This window comes from Lissotriton vulgaris, chromosome 1_1, assembly GCF_964263255.1.
Source record: "Lissotriton vulgaris chromosome 1_1, aLisVul1.2, whole genome shotgun sequence".
Taxonomy (NCBI): domain Eukaryota; kingdom Metazoa; phylum Chordata; class Amphibia; order Caudata; family Salamandridae; genus Lissotriton; species Lissotriton vulgaris.
Window position 1 is genome coordinate 70,879,714 of NC_141685.1, and position 15,078 is coordinate 70,894,791.

General features: G+C 46.2%; 2 protein-coding genes across 2 annotated transcripts in view; both read right to left on the reverse strand.

Moving 5' to 3' along the window:
* LOC147737348 (uncharacterized) overlaps nucleotides 1-15,078 on the reverse strand; it is a 935,485-nt gene that overhangs the window by 505,095 nt on the left and 415,312 nt on the right. The gene's annotated exons all lie outside the window — the stretch shown is intronic.
* The window catches only part of LOC147737350 (uncharacterized), a 54,060-nt gene continuing 42,662 nt past the window's right edge, over nucleotides 3,681-15,078 (reverse strand). Inside the window, 1 exon segment of the mRNA XM_086923694.1 lies at nucleotides 3,681-4,234. Within this exon segment, the coding sequence (XP_086779820.1) occupies nucleotides 3,681-4,234 (554 nt within the window).

Here is a 15,078-nt window from a genome sequence, read left to right on the forward strand (position 1 = left end):
TATTGAGGAAGCGGTCCATTGGAGAGAAGTGAGCAGCTGTAGCATTTGCATTTCCGCTTGTGGAAGAGTAAGATTGCGTATGTACGATCTGCCGAGGTTTATCTTGAAGCCCGCCACTGCTTCAAATCTCTCCAGTTAGGACTGTAAAGGGGGAAGGGACCCAGCAGGATCGGACAGTGACAAGAGGACGTCGTCAGCAAAGAGTGTGATTTTGTGTTAGTCACCACTGAAGGGGATTCCCTGAATTTCTGGATTAGCCCTAATACCCATCGCCAAGGGTTCAATGCTAAGGGCAAAAAGCAGGGGTGAGAGGGGGCACCCCTGATGAGTACCCCTGGTGTGAAGAACGGGGGCTGAATGTATTCCATTGACTTGCACTCTGAAGCGGGCCCGAATCATGGTGATTAGTTGCGAACCTGAAGCTTGTGAGAGTGTTAAATAGGAAAGCCCAGTCTACCCTGTCAAAGGTCTTCTCGGCATCTAGACCTACCAGTACAGCGGGTATACGTTGTCTGTTGGCCTTCTCTATCAGGTGTACTATGCGTCGGGTGTTGTCATGTGTTTGTCGGCCCTTGATAAATCCCGATTGGTCAGGGTGTATAAGATCAGGCATGAGGTCGTTAAGTTGCTTAGCAAGAATCAAGGAGTAAAGCTTTGCATCCAGATTTAGTAGGGCAATGGGCCGATACGAAGCTCACAGTTGGGGATCTTTCCCTGGTTTAGGTATTACCAAGATCACAGCCTCAGACATTGATCCAGTGGCCTCCCCCTCCTCCGCCATTTTGTTAAACAGCCGAGTGAGGTGCGGTATGATATCGGGGGCAAAGGTTTTGGAGAATTGGGCAGTATATCCATCTGGGTCAGGGGCCTGTGGGGTTTGAGAGCTTTTATAGCAGCATTTATCTCTTTGGAGGTTATAGGGGTAGTAAGTGTGTTCCAATCGGAAGAAACCTGTGGGAAATGCAGTGTCTGGAGATAGTCGCGTTGAACATTCGTGTCTAGCTGATCAGTGGTGTAGAGAGTCATGTAAAAGGAGCCAAAGATATTGGCCTTTTCCTCATCCTTATGCGTGAGCCCCCCAGTTCCCCCTGTATACCTCCTATGTATTCTCATTCTCGCTTTTCTTTTAGTTGTCTGGCTAAGTGTTTGCCAATCTTGTTACTCTGGGTGTAGGATAAGTGTAGGAGTTTAAGGAGAGTGAATTCCACCCTGTTGTTATAAATAGCTCTGAGCTTGATACTCAGGGCAATCAGATTGCGAAGAGTCTCCCTTGTGGGATTTGTTTTATGTGCGTGTTCGATTGCGGCTACTTCCTTTTCAAGAGCTTCCCTCGCCTTGGTCTGTTGTGTGTTCAATGCCGAGTTAAGGGCAATGCATTTCCCTCTAAAGACTGCCTTAAACGTGTCCCAGGTAGTATATTCTGACGCGTCTTCTAGTTTGTTAATGTTAAAAAATTCAGTGATGGATTCTCTTAGTGTGTTACTGAATACTTTGCCGTGCGTGAGAGAGGCTGGAAAATACCACCTGGGAGTGGTTGAGACATTGCTATTCCAGGCTATGCATATTGATAGCAGGCCATGATCCGACACTGAAAGGGGACATATCTTGGCGTCCTGCAGCGTCCCCAGCAGAGTCTGACTAATGAAAATGTAATCATGTCTGGAATAAGTGCGGTGGACATGAGAATAAAAAGTGTAGTCATGAGATTGGGGGTGGAGAGTGGGCCAGGCGTCCAGAAGGCCCAGGTCTTGTATGTGTTGCTTAGTGTCTGTGGAGAATGAGCCCATGTCAGAACGGTGTGGATGAGTGCTATCTAGATCTTTCTGCCAGGTCAGATTGAAGTCGCCCATCAGTAGTATTGGTCCCTCTACAAAATCTTGGACTTTTGCGGCTAGTGTATTTAAAAAGGCTGTTTGCCCTGTATTAGGTGCATATGCTGCTATGAATGTACAAAGTTTGCCCATCAAGCGGCCCTTGACCATAACTATGCGGCCGTCCTTGTCAGACTGGATGTCCAGCGGTTGAAATTTCATGGAGGAATGAAATTGGAGCGCCGCCCCTCTATATTTCGTGGGTGCAGAGGATCTATATATCAGTGGGTATTGCTTTTGTTGGAAGCGAGTGTCCTCAGCTCAAGCAAGGTGTGTCTCTTATAAAGCCACTATATCGAGATGGTGATCAATAATATATTTCCACACCTTTTGACGTTTTTGGGGTGAGTTAAGCCCCTTGACGTTCCAGGATCCAATGGTTATCGTCATCTTATTAATACGTGAAACAGTGTCCCACTGCTATTGCTAGCCGTCTCATCGCGCCGTAGTGTCCTGGACATCTCCAGAAGTGAGTGTTCCACAATTGGATATTGTCTGTAAGTACGTCAGAGCATAATAAATCGTTAGGATAAAATATTATAGAGCCGCCACCGTCACCCTCCCCCACCCTCCCCTCAAACCCCAATAAAATCAGAAGGAACGTTAACAAAAGCTGCGGTTGTGTACCCGCTGGCATGTCCCTGGCTGGGGGAAGGAAGACCCATGGGAACTTGGGGGGACGGTACAGCCGAGGTCCCCATCCGTGCCCATCCCGAACAGAACTTGAAATTACAGCTTGGTGCGGCTATAGTGGAATCAGCAGAATTGTGCATCAACTTAGAGAAGAGTGGTGCCATTGCCCCTGTCTACAGGAACGTTTATTGAGATAGTTCACTAGCCCACATATGTTCGTCATGACCTCAAGGCCCAAGGTTACAGAGGGTTCCAGGTCACGGGGGCACACAAGGGTGTAGATCCAGGTCACAGCAGAAGAAAGCCACAGCCTGATCGTCACTTCGGCCTCAGGATGCAGGATGAGTCCTACCTCTGTGAGGGTAAGGGTCCTCACTACGCTGTTTGACCGGCGTGTCAGATCGGCAATAGACCATCAGGGGTACTGAACAGTTCAGAGTGGTGGCCCTGGAGGCGGCCCCACAGATGTCTTGCAGTGCTAGGTAGATGGACTAGTATTGGTAATAGTGGGTGCCGTCACTATTAACGAACTGTAGGTGGGCGAATGTTGTCTCATACCCATGATGTGGCCGCTTGACTCCTAGGTCTCATTGCCCATTCGAGAGACAGGTTGAGAAGGCGCATTTCTCGCTTATCACTTGGGGTTCCTACGTGAGCTTACGGCCCAGAGGGAAACCGGTGGGCTACCTTGCGTGGTTCCTGGCGTTGTGGTGTGGGCAGTGCCCGAGTCTTCTGGAGGAAGACACAGGAGTTCAGGTCTTTCTTTCAAGTCAGTGACATGGCGTTGTTTGTTGTTAAACTTGAAGCTCAACCCAAATGGGTAGGTCCAACTGTACCGTATCTTGTCGTCACGCAGCTTCGAGGTGATGGGTTTGAACAGTTGCCTCCTAGCCAGGGTGGTAGGTGCCAGGTCCTGGTAGATGGTGCATGGGTGGCCCTGGAAGGAGATGATCCCCTTTTTCCTAGCTGCTAGGAGCACCGCTTCCTTGACTTTGTAAGAATGAAACTTGACTAGCATGTCTCGCGAACGTTTCTTTCGCCTGTCATCAGTCCGCCCACCCGATGAGCACGGTCCAGTTTAATTTTGAGAGTTTGGGGACTTAGGATCTCCGTGAAGAGCCCCTCCAGGAAAACGTCTAGGTCGGGGCCCTCCGCTCTCTCCTCCAGGTCCCGTATTCAAAGGTTTTCTCTTTGGGCCCGGTTCTCAAGGTCCTCCACTTTAAGTTGTGCCTGATAGAGCTGATCCTGGAGGCTCCGGACGTTTTCTCTCAGTTCGGTGGTGCTTGTATCATGTTCTTGAGTCTGCTTTTCAAGGTCTAGCACTCTTGTGCCCACCGAGTCCACATCTTGTTGTAGGGAGGACATTCTGTCTGTGAGGTCGGATCGGAGTTGCTCCATGGATCCCTTTAGGTCTTGGCTGAGATCTTTAAGAAGCTCAGTTTTAAAGTCCCTAAACATGCTCAGGAGGTCTTCTTTCGTCAAGGTCATGTTGTCTGCTCCCTCGTTAGGGTTCGGTGAGGGGTGCTTGTCGGCTAGTGCGAAAAAGTTTGAAACCTTGTTGGGTATTTTGCTTGTTATCTTCATTAGCGGCATATGTGCGGGCCCAGGAGGACCCCCGCTGTGATGGCAAGAGAGATGTGTTGGGCTCAAGTGTGTAGGACTACGGGGGATGGCTGTGAGGTGGTTAGTGGTGACTGACTTGTTCTTGGCACCAAGGTGGGTACGTAAGGCTGTCGCACAAACAGGACCACAGATCACTCATCTCACGAGCATCATCACTCCAAATCTTCGTGGACCCTGGGAATTGCGCCCCCTTGTTTGGTAGAAACGTGCCCATGAGGTGAAAACCAGGCAGAGTAGTAAATGGGCAAGGTTTCTGAACGTACTCAATTTGTCCTCATGAGGCAGGCCATTCGTAGCAAAGATGTTCAGTCTTGCAAAGCGCAATCTTGACAGGACTCGCTGGGGGACAATGTGTAGAGCAAGTATGCTGCCCGGCTGCCTCCCAGGGATATTAACAGTAGTAGTAGTAGTTTATTATGCATAGTTAATTAAAACCAGTGCAAAGCGTGGTACAAACAGTAAAAAAAAATGGACATTAAAATATCATTAAGATTTGTACATTGTTATCTTCATTAAAAAGCATACACAGAAGAACCCAGTCTGATTAGTCAGGAGCAATTGTTTTTAAGGCGGGGCAGCATATTCCTGTGAGTCCTGTAGGCCGCCTACCTGTTGTCTGTGTCAATGATCGGAAGTTTTTTATTTTGACAGTTTTTGCTCGATCATTGCAAGGAACTTAACGTATCTGCAATTCAATTTCGTGTTCGAAGGGTTCAGGCAGGCGAGGACCGCTTGCCTTCTCATGCAAGTCCCTAGCTGCTTAAGCTGGGCCTTTAAGAGCTGTTGACGGGCTGGCCGTAGCTCTTCGCAAAGGCAGGTCAGATGAAGTAGATCGCCCTTGTCTTTGTTGCAACACGGACAAACCTCGTGGCCATTACTCCTGAGCCATGGTGGAAGATACTCTCTGCTGGGAAAAAACCCCAGTCTGTATTTCAAGAACTTCTGTTTTGTTGTCTTAGGATAACCCTGGCTGAAGTAAGGTTGCGGTGTCAGCGTTGTATAAGAGTTTAATGACATCCAGGCATGGTTTCTTTTGGTGAATGTGGCCTTGTCCTCTAGTAAGGATAGTGTTTTAACAGTTTTCCAGACTAGTTTTTTGAATGGGTTGTGCCCGAGTTGCATGTCCCAAATCACAGTTAGATTAGTGGCCACCAGAGGTGACTTCAGGTAGGATCTTGCCTAAGATGTATCCCTATTTTGGATGTCTTGCCATAGCAGCGAGTTTAGAGTGTTGGTGGGGGCCAAGCGGAGTTTGTGGCAGCAGTTGATGTACGCTCCCTGTCTGGCAAGGGCTTGCTTTTGCAATCCAAATTCCAGGCTAAGTTGGGCCGGCGATGTGTAGGACGGAAGGGAAAACATTGTTCTATAGGCTTTTGTCTGGATTGTGTCCAGGTTCTTGGAGTCTCTCCCACGAAGCACCTCGCTGCCATAGCAGATAGAGGGGAGTAGCTTAGCCTGGATAACTCTCAGATAGGGGGTTAGAATTGGCCCCATCAGTTGATTGGCTATGTCTTTTAGTGTAACGGCGATGCACGCCCCTCTCCTTTTTGCTTCCTGCTTTTGTTGTGCAAAGGTGCCATCTCTGTCAAAGAGAACTCCCAGGTATTTATAAACAAGTGCCGACTCTATTTTTTGACCGCCTAATGCCCATGACTTCTGAAACTTCTTCTTGGTGTTAATCGACATGGTGCGTGTCTTGCTCAGATTTATTTTAAGTTTGTTTTCCGTGGCATAGCTGTGCATTTGGATCAGAAGCTGCTGGAGGCCGGTGTAGGTATGGCTAAGTAGAACAACGTCGTCCAAATACAGCAGGTTGCTCAAGGTTTTCCCCCCCAGCCTCGGGGAATCGGAGTTGCATGTGTTGAGTGTGTCTGATAAATCTGCCATAAACAGAGTGAATAGTATTGGGGCAAGCACGCACCCTTGCTTCAGGCCTTTGGTGGTACGAACTTTAGATGACAGGTGTGTGCCGCCTCCTAGCTTCACCTGCACCCAGGTATCAGAGTGTAGAAGCTTCAGCATGCTTAGGATCGGCTGCAGTATTCCCCATTGTGACAGTTTCCCCCAAAGTCTGCCTCTCTCGATGTTGTCAAACGCTGCACTGAAATCGATGTAGCACATGTGCAGCGGCAGTTTTTTCGTTTTTGCTGCATCGATCATTAGAGAGATGGCCAGAATATTGGTAGCTGTTCCAGTATTTTTCGGGAAACCGGTCTGGTTCAATGGTATGATCTGATTTGTATCCGCCCATTGCGCAATTTCCTCTAAGAGAGTTCCCGCAAAATATTTTGCCTCACTATCGAGGAGGGCTACTAGTCGGTAGTTGTTAGGGTCCGTTTTGTTGCCTTTTTTTAATATGGGGACAATCGTCGACCCTCTCCAAGATTCTGGGATTTTGTTTAAGAGTCTTACTTCCGAGAATAGCGGTTGCATGTTGGTAGCCCATTCTGTGATCTTTTCCTTAAATAGGGCTGACGGAATACCGTATGGACCCGGAGCACCTTCCTTCCTGTCCTTGCGAATCTGGTTTTTTATGATTGCTGTTTTCTGGCCGGCTGTTGTAACCGAGATGTTTTTGGGTGGGCTTTGCTCTCTCTTGATCAGGGCCTTCAGCGCGAAAATTGTGGAGTTAGGCTCTGTGGTGTTTGTTTTTTGCGCTCCTGCGTGTTCCGGCTGGTCATTAAAGTGGCTAGAGAGGTAGGTGATCCATGACTCTTCCAGAATGTGCGAGCCTAGTTCTTTATGCTGAGGTCGTAGGATCCTGTTTGCTGATTGCCAGAAGCGTGCACTGTTGCTACTTTTGCTGTCGTGTAATAATTTTGCCCATGTCTCATTTTCAGCATCTTTCTTTATGTTCCATTTTATGCTTTTGAGCTCAGTTCTTTGTTTCTTCAACACTGTCTGAAGCTATGCGTTGTCGGGGGCTGATCTTAGCATTCGTAAGGTCGAATTTACTAATCTTTTATGCTGCCTTAATTCTGCTCTTAGTCCTTTTTTTGAGTTGGTTTTACTGCTCACATTGTGCAAGTTAGTTTTTGCCGGGGTCTTGGTTGCCAGTTCTTTTAGCAAAGATCCTGTGTATTGCTCCCAGTGTGGGATATGCCCAGCTGAATTTGGTTTGTGTGTGTTATATCGTTGAAGGGCAGTATCGGCCAGAGTTGTTAGGTTAGATGGTGTGCATTTGATCCTTTTTCGATTGATGGTGTAGATCGCCCCTAACGTTTTGTCTGGCCTAATTGTAATAGGCGACTTTAATGTCAGGTGGCATTCCTGGAGGCGGTGGTCACTTTCTCCCTTGTCCCCCATTCTGAATTCCAAGATGTAGGGGAAGAGTGCCAGACTGGCAAATGTATAGTCCAAGATGGAGCTGGCTGTTTGTGAGTAGAACTCACAAACATTCTGTCATGAATCTACCATTTAATGCCCGGAGATTTAAATGTTCTAAGTCTTTGAGAAAGGAATTGTATTGGGGCTTTCTCCTGTTTTGCGGGGAGCTTTGTGGTGGTATGGTGTAAATATTATTCAGAGCCAGGACCTCTTACTCTGCTGATGAGCCAAGAAGGTTTTGGTTGAAGTCCCCTGACAGGAGAAAGAGTGGCTTTTCCATCTGGGAGATATACTCCGTGAGTTGATTGGAAATTGTGTTGGAGTCTTTACCTCTGTGTTTAGGGTGGACGTATGCATTGACAAGGCATATCTCTTCTTCTGTGTTACAGAGCTTCAGTTTTATTTTTACTGTTAAGTTTGAGGATGTGGAAGAGTTCATGAGAACTGCCGACGATATTGTTGTGTTGGATATATATGTAGCCAGGTCTCCTGACTGGTGGCCAAATCTATTGGTTCTGACTGCTGCTGTTGAAAAGCCAGTGAAGCCTGTGATGTGTTGTGTAGGTGTGAGCCAGGTTGCCTGTAGCATTACTATATCAAATAGAGAGATTTACTTTCGGAAGTCTGGGTCATCCATTTTTGAAATTAGGCCGTTTATATTCCAAGAACAGATGCCTGTGGAAGGTGCACTGCCCTTTATGCCATCTTCCATTTGTTGGTGGCATCAGGCCTCTTCAGGACGTATGAAGATCGTTCGAGAGAGAGTTTCTCTTGTTAGTGCTCGATTTTGATGTAGCGCCCTCCCTGTGCTCGCTTCTGTCCATCCCCGAGGGCTGCGTGTGTTTTTAATTGGCGGACTTCCTCTCAGGGGCTTAGTCATGATGGGAGTGCAAATCTGATGGTGCTTTTGCACTGGACTTCTCCCGCTTGATGTGAGTGCTAGTTCAGAGCCCACTACCGCCCTCTGCCTATCTTCCGGACGCTGCCAGTGTATGTTCTCTCTTTTTTTGGGCAAGCTTCCCAAGGCGCCTTTAAGGACGCTAAGGGTATTTGCCTGTCTTGCCTCCAATTTTGAGCTTGTCCTCTTCTGAAGGGGTGAGGGGTAGGCTTGTAGCGAGCAGAGAAGAGCGGCGGAGAGCCCCCAGGTGACACCAGCAAAGACAGCAAAGCGACTACTGCCCCTGCACCCCCCGCTCACCTCTCTGCTCCTTGCTCCTCGCTCGTCCGGACTGACTCCTTGCTTGCTCAGGCGCCCGATTCTTTCAGCCTTCCGATGCTCTCAGCCTTTTTTCCAGCCTTTTTTTTGCCCCTGGCATAGGAAGAGGCATAGGGAGAGGCATAGGTAGGGGGGCAGGCTGGAAACTGAGCTTTGATCAGAACAGCCCTGTAACCCCTACGCCCACAGCTCCTGATTGCCCCACGCATTGTAGTCACTTTTCCCAGGGTGGGCGGGCCGGGACCAGAACGGGCTGGGGCGGGCGGGCTGAGGCGGCTGGAGCGGCGTGATTAGCCTGAAGCCGCCGCTCGGACCCGCGGCTCCCTGACAACCCCGGCAGCCCCCTGCTGAAGCTGGTTCTCGAGCGGGGGGGGGGAATGCAGGCGGGGAATGCAGGCGGGTACCGGACTTTGGATGGTGATGAGAGCCGGTAAAAAAAACGCCGCGGTCCAGTGAAAGTTTCTCGTTTTCCCGGCTCCGCGGTATGTGATCCGATACAGCGGGCTCTCTCCTGTCGGTGTGTGACGTCAATCCCAGCGGAAATCCCAGCAGAAATGATCCGGAACTTTCATAAGGATATTAAAAGGGATCGAGCTGTAGGGCCGCGTTGCAGTTGCTTTCTGGCCCGCTGGTTTCTGTGACACTGTCGCCTTAATCCTGTTACCACGGGGCATGTATCAGGTCACGAATCCAGGGGAGAGATGAGCCGCTGCTTGCAGTCACAGCGGAGCCGCCATTTTAAGGTTAGGCGAGCCGCTTGTGGTGTTTAACATAGCGGGTTTTGTCCTCCTGTTGCCAGTGACTAACCTCCGGAGCCCTTTGCGGTCAATTTCTATGGAGTTACATCTCCAATCTCTCCCATAGCCCACGCACTTGCAGCCATCCACGGCGCCACCCCTCACTTCAATAACTGGTAGTGTGACGATTTGGCATCAAACCGCTTCTCCCGGGGGAATATCAGTACTCACTGCTGTTGCGATCTTGCTTTCTAGAACCGGTAGGTAGCACCATATGCACAAGCATATCTGAAGACTATGGACACTAATATTTGAGACCTTAAGTTGAGCAAGGATTGAATTGAATTGCAAAAGAACTTGTAACTCGTTTCACAGGGTGAGAGTTTGGTACCATAAAGAACCCAGTGGACTTCAGCCTACATCAGCAGCATAAACTAAGACTGCTATAAAACTCTATTGTGGTTTCTGAGTAGATTAATGGCCACTTATAACAGAAATATTTAGTTTCGGGATTATGATTAAAAAGGTTTAATTGCTAGAGAGTTGCCTCTTTGCCTGATATTTATAGGCAATCTTGGTTAATAGATGGCCTTGGGTGGTTAGAGATAAAGTATTAAAAGGGTGACGTCCTGGTGGGTTTACTGTGGAGGTGGATCCTGCACACCCGCATCACTGAGGACTATGTCCTTAAGCCCTGTGGTGGGTGGCAGGGGAGGGAAGGGTGAAAGGGAGGGTGGGACTGGCTGGGGTCAGCCTGGGAGGGAGGGTTAAACACAAAAAGAGATCATGAGCGCATTTTTCTTTTGTTTTATTTGTATGTGTGGTATGCAGGGCAGTGGTGGAACGGCATTCTGGTTTTCTTGAGAGTATGGAATGGCAGCTAGAATGTTAAGATTAGGTACATTGAACGTCAGGGGTCTTAATGCTATAAACAAAAGGCAACGGGTGGCTAGGGAATTGCAGTGGCTCAGTTGTGATATCATCTGCCTCCAAGAGACGCATGGTCTAAGCGGAAGCTTTTGACTGAGCTTGGGTATAATGTTTTAGTATGCACTAAGCAAACCTCTACGACCCGCGGGGTCGCCATATTAGCTAAAAAACATGTTATTGGTTCTGGGCGGATTTTGGAGGACAGTGCTGGCAGATGGGCAATTACAGAATGTATCATTGGCACTTTCAAATGTACGCTGTGCTCCATTCATGGATCTAATTTTGATGAGTCAGCTGTTATAGAACACCTCAATGCTGAATTAGCAACCTGGCCTACCCCAGTAATAGTGTGTGGGGATTTAAATATTAATCTTCAACCAGACTCACTAGGCAATGATGAATACGTGTACGTAGGAAGGAAACCCAAAGTATATAGGTCATTACAAGCACTCCTTACCTTACATGGTCTGGTTGATGTCTGGTCTCACCTTAGGGGTGGTAACCCTGGCTATACTTTTTTCTCTGCTCCTCACCAGAAATTGGTGCGGTTGGATTATTTTTTAGTGCTACAAAGTTTACTTCCCTGTGCACAAATACAAGTATAACCATGAGCCACGTCTAATCATGGCCCTTTTGTCCTCTCTATGCAGTTAAACTGCCCTCTTACTAAGCCTCGGGAATTTACGTTTGACCGTAAGTTGTTGTTGGATGTAAAATTTCAGGAGTACATGATGGAATGGGTAGCAGAGTTCTTTAATAATAATAGAGGGAGCACTGAGATGGGGATAGTGTGGGATACGTTTAAAGCTGCTTTCAGAGGGGAGGTTCTCAGTTTCGGATTATATGCGCAAAATCAACTACGCTTTAAGCTGCAGGAGCTATATAGTGACTTAGGGAAGGCTGAAGAACGGTTGGTGCAGGATATACGCTCAAGCACAGACATCCAGGGCTCAGCAGCAGAGGTTGCCCAATGTAAGGCAAAGGTAAACCATCATTGGAGTAAGGAGGCTGCAAACACGTATACCACTAAGCGCCAGCTTTTATATGAGTATGGGGAGGCAAGTGGCAGGTGTCTGGCCCAGAAAATGAGGATGAGGGAAGTAGCACAGCGAATCAAATGTATGAAAGATGTAGCTGGGCAAATGGTAGAAAGTGAGATGGAAATTTTGGACGTTTTTAGACAATTCTATACTTGTTTATATGCTAGAGAAGATTACGATAGTAGTAAAGCTACAGCTTTGCTAGGACAATTCTGAGAGAAAAACTTGGATAGTGAAACTGGAGCCAAGTTAGAGGCTCCAATAGCGATGTCTGAACTCGAAGCAGCAATTAAAGCAATCCCAGCAGGCAAGGCAGCGGGCCCTGACAGGCTTCCGTTAGAGATCTACAAATCTTTTTTTCAAGTATTAAAACACGACATGTTAGCCACATTCAGGCTGGCGCAGACTGGAACATATCCTAAAACGTGGGACGAGGCCAGTATTGTGGTTTTCAGAAAAAAGGGAAAACCTACAGATCAACCAGCCTCATACCGGCCTATTTCACTGTTAAACACCGACGGGAAAATGTATTCGAAAATATTGGCTACAAGGCTTTCAGGTGTGATATCTTCATTGGTTTCTGTATATCAGCATGGGTTTATCCCCAAACGGGGCACAACCGATCATGTCAACCGGGTGATTGCTTTAATAAACTATGCAAACGGTTTGGAAGTCCCACTGAGTCTCATATTATTGGATGCCGAGAAGGCTTTTGACCAAGTGTTGTGGGCTTTCTTATGAGATGTGATGCACTCTCGAGGGTTTGGGCCAAAATATTTAAAATCGATACAGACGCCGTACCAACAACCCAGTGCGTGGATCTATGTAATGGGGCTACAATCAGCATTGGTTCCAATACAAAGGGGGACAAGGCAAGGTTGCCTGTGTTCCCCATTGCTAGTCGCCCTTTACATAGATACGTTTTTAAAGATGATGGAGAATAGCCCTCGGATTCCCCCAGTCAGGATACAACAGCAACAATATCGGGTGCTAGCGTATGCCGATGATGTGGCCGTGCTTTCTCCAAGGCCGGCTCTGGCAATGCCTGAGATTGAACATCTAGCAGCGGGTATATGGCTCGGTATCTGGGTATAAATTAAATACTGCCAAGACCCAGATATTATGTGTTAATATCAAATCTTTTTCAGATACCTGGGCTCTATCAGAGGTTACATATTTAGGAGTACAGATCAGTGCCTCGGCTTCGGCTACGGTACAATCTAACTGGCAGAAGTTACTTAGTGGGATCCGTAGACAACTGGGTCAGGCCGAATGTCTTCATTTAACGCTAGTAGGTAGGTGCAATACTTTAAAAATGATGGTATTACTCAAGATTCTATATTTCTATCAGTGTGTACCATTAGAGATTCCCCTTGCATATATTATACAACTGCAAGCTACTTGTATGAAATTTTCATGAAAGGAGCGGCACTCAAAAAAGTACCTGGTGTTGCAAAGGGCTGTCAGAGGGTGGTCGGTACCAGATTTCCTTCTATACTATTACGCTTGTATGCTCCAGCGTATGAAAATCTTGCTCACAGGGGTTGGACCTTCGGAGCCAGCATTACAACCCTCAATATATGGGCTACTTTTGGGTGTGGAAGCCAGGAACTGCCTGTTTCTCAATATGGACTGAAACTACTACAAACGGACTAGATTTAAGGTGGTTAGTCGCTGCCTATAAAGTCTGGAAGGCAATAAAAAAATCTTTATAAAATTGAAAAGACCTCGATATACACTCCATTGACTGCCCCGATCCTTCACCCCAATATCTGTTGGGATCGTATAGTGGTGAATTGGCAAACGAGAAGTTTAATTACTGTCGGGGATTTATATATAGGGGACGGTTTAAAATCGTTCAATCAGTTAAAGGAGCAATATCAACTCCCTACCACACATTTCTTCAAGTATTTGCAAATCCGTGAGTATTTAATTAAATCCACTATATGCATGTTATCCAACCCTCTTATCGAGGCTAATAAGAAAAGAGCTCGGATCGGAGTACTTTATTATTTAATGTTAGCGGCAATGCCTAATGTCTTAGAAGCACAAGTGAGTAAATGGGAGAATAGGCTAGGATGTCCAGGAATTCCGCTTGAGAGGTCAATCGAGCTGGCGGGACTAGTGCTTATGTCTGCCAACCTCGTAACACAACATTATAAAACTCTTTTTTTATTTGTATTGTACTCCAGATAACATTTCAAAGTGGGGTGGAGATCCAGAAGGAAAATGTTTCAGATGCAATGTTCAACAGGCGGATGTAATGCATATTTTTGGCACTTGTGTAACATTGAGGGAATTGCTCAGACATGTAAATAAGTTTATATCGGAGATCTTGGGCTCTCCTTTCCAGCTCTCAATCATGCAGATTTTGTTGGGTACAGATATGGGGGGTGCTCAAGCCAAGTCTACTGATAATACTGGGTATCTGGTATTTGTTGCTACAGTGGTGTTAAGGCTCTGTATAGCCTCATGTTGGTTACAAAGTGATCTTCCTACATTTGAAGCATGGCGAACCTGGTTCCTATTCACTTATAATATGGAATATAATTTGTATGCAAAGAAGGGAAGGCGGAAAATGGCATTGGGGCAGCAAATCTGGGGTCCGGTTAGAATATATATGGATGCAGAAGATTGACTAATCCTGATTTTCTCTGTATCGTGTTTTATATTTATAGTTGATCTTTCATAGTACCGCTATGATGTATTCTAGTATTTGTTTCATTATACAATGGATGAAATAGCGGAATTATTTATTTCTTATTTTGTTTAGTATACAAGTCTGGATCTGGCTTTATGTTCATATATTTTTTATTTTAAATATAATGTCCATTACACTGTTCTTGTAACCCCACAATTGCTTGATGAAAAGCTGTATGATCTATTATGTGTTCGTGATCTTTACTTCAATAAAGAAATAAAAAAAATAAAAAAATAAAGAGAAGAATTTTGGATAATGTATGTCTCCTGGCTGACTTCAACCAGAGTGCACCTTCCTTTCTTGTGTCACTATAACCGACATCCCCCAGCAGCGGATGCCGGGAGCAGTTGCACTTGTGTGAAATATATGAAAGTGGTGGAATTTAATGTGCTTGCCCTTGGTCTGCTGCTGCATGCTTTTTTGTCTTTTGTAGTCCAGAGATATTTTTGAGGCTTTGCACAGAAAAGGATGAAATTATTACATCAAATTTTCCCTTATTTGTACAAAATTAAGAATCCAAACTTAAACTTAGGGCACCCAAGGATGTCTTTAAAAATAGTTTTAGCTGATAAACTGACCATGAGATAAGAGTTTCCTGATTTGACTCAAACATAACTATTGCATATTTAAAACTTCTATAGAATGCACACTTTTCTTTTTTCATATCAAAACTTTCTGTATGTGAAAGATATCTAATTGTGTTTTCTTTGTTCGTCTGCAGCCGGTGCCCCCATCGTACTGCCGCTGCCAGGCCTTACACAAAACCATTCATTATCCGGAATTCTAGTCTAAGTGCTGGTACTGCCAGAAGTGTATTCAAATTACATATTTTCCTTACAATTGTCATTCAATTTTATTTAAAAAGTAGCATTTTGAAATACCTATGTATTCTATAGCATCCAGCAGAGTCTAAGAGACTTTGCTCGATATACAGGTGATAAATGTAGAAAGTACCTATGGACATTGCAATAAGCCTCTAACCCACCTACACAACAAGGAG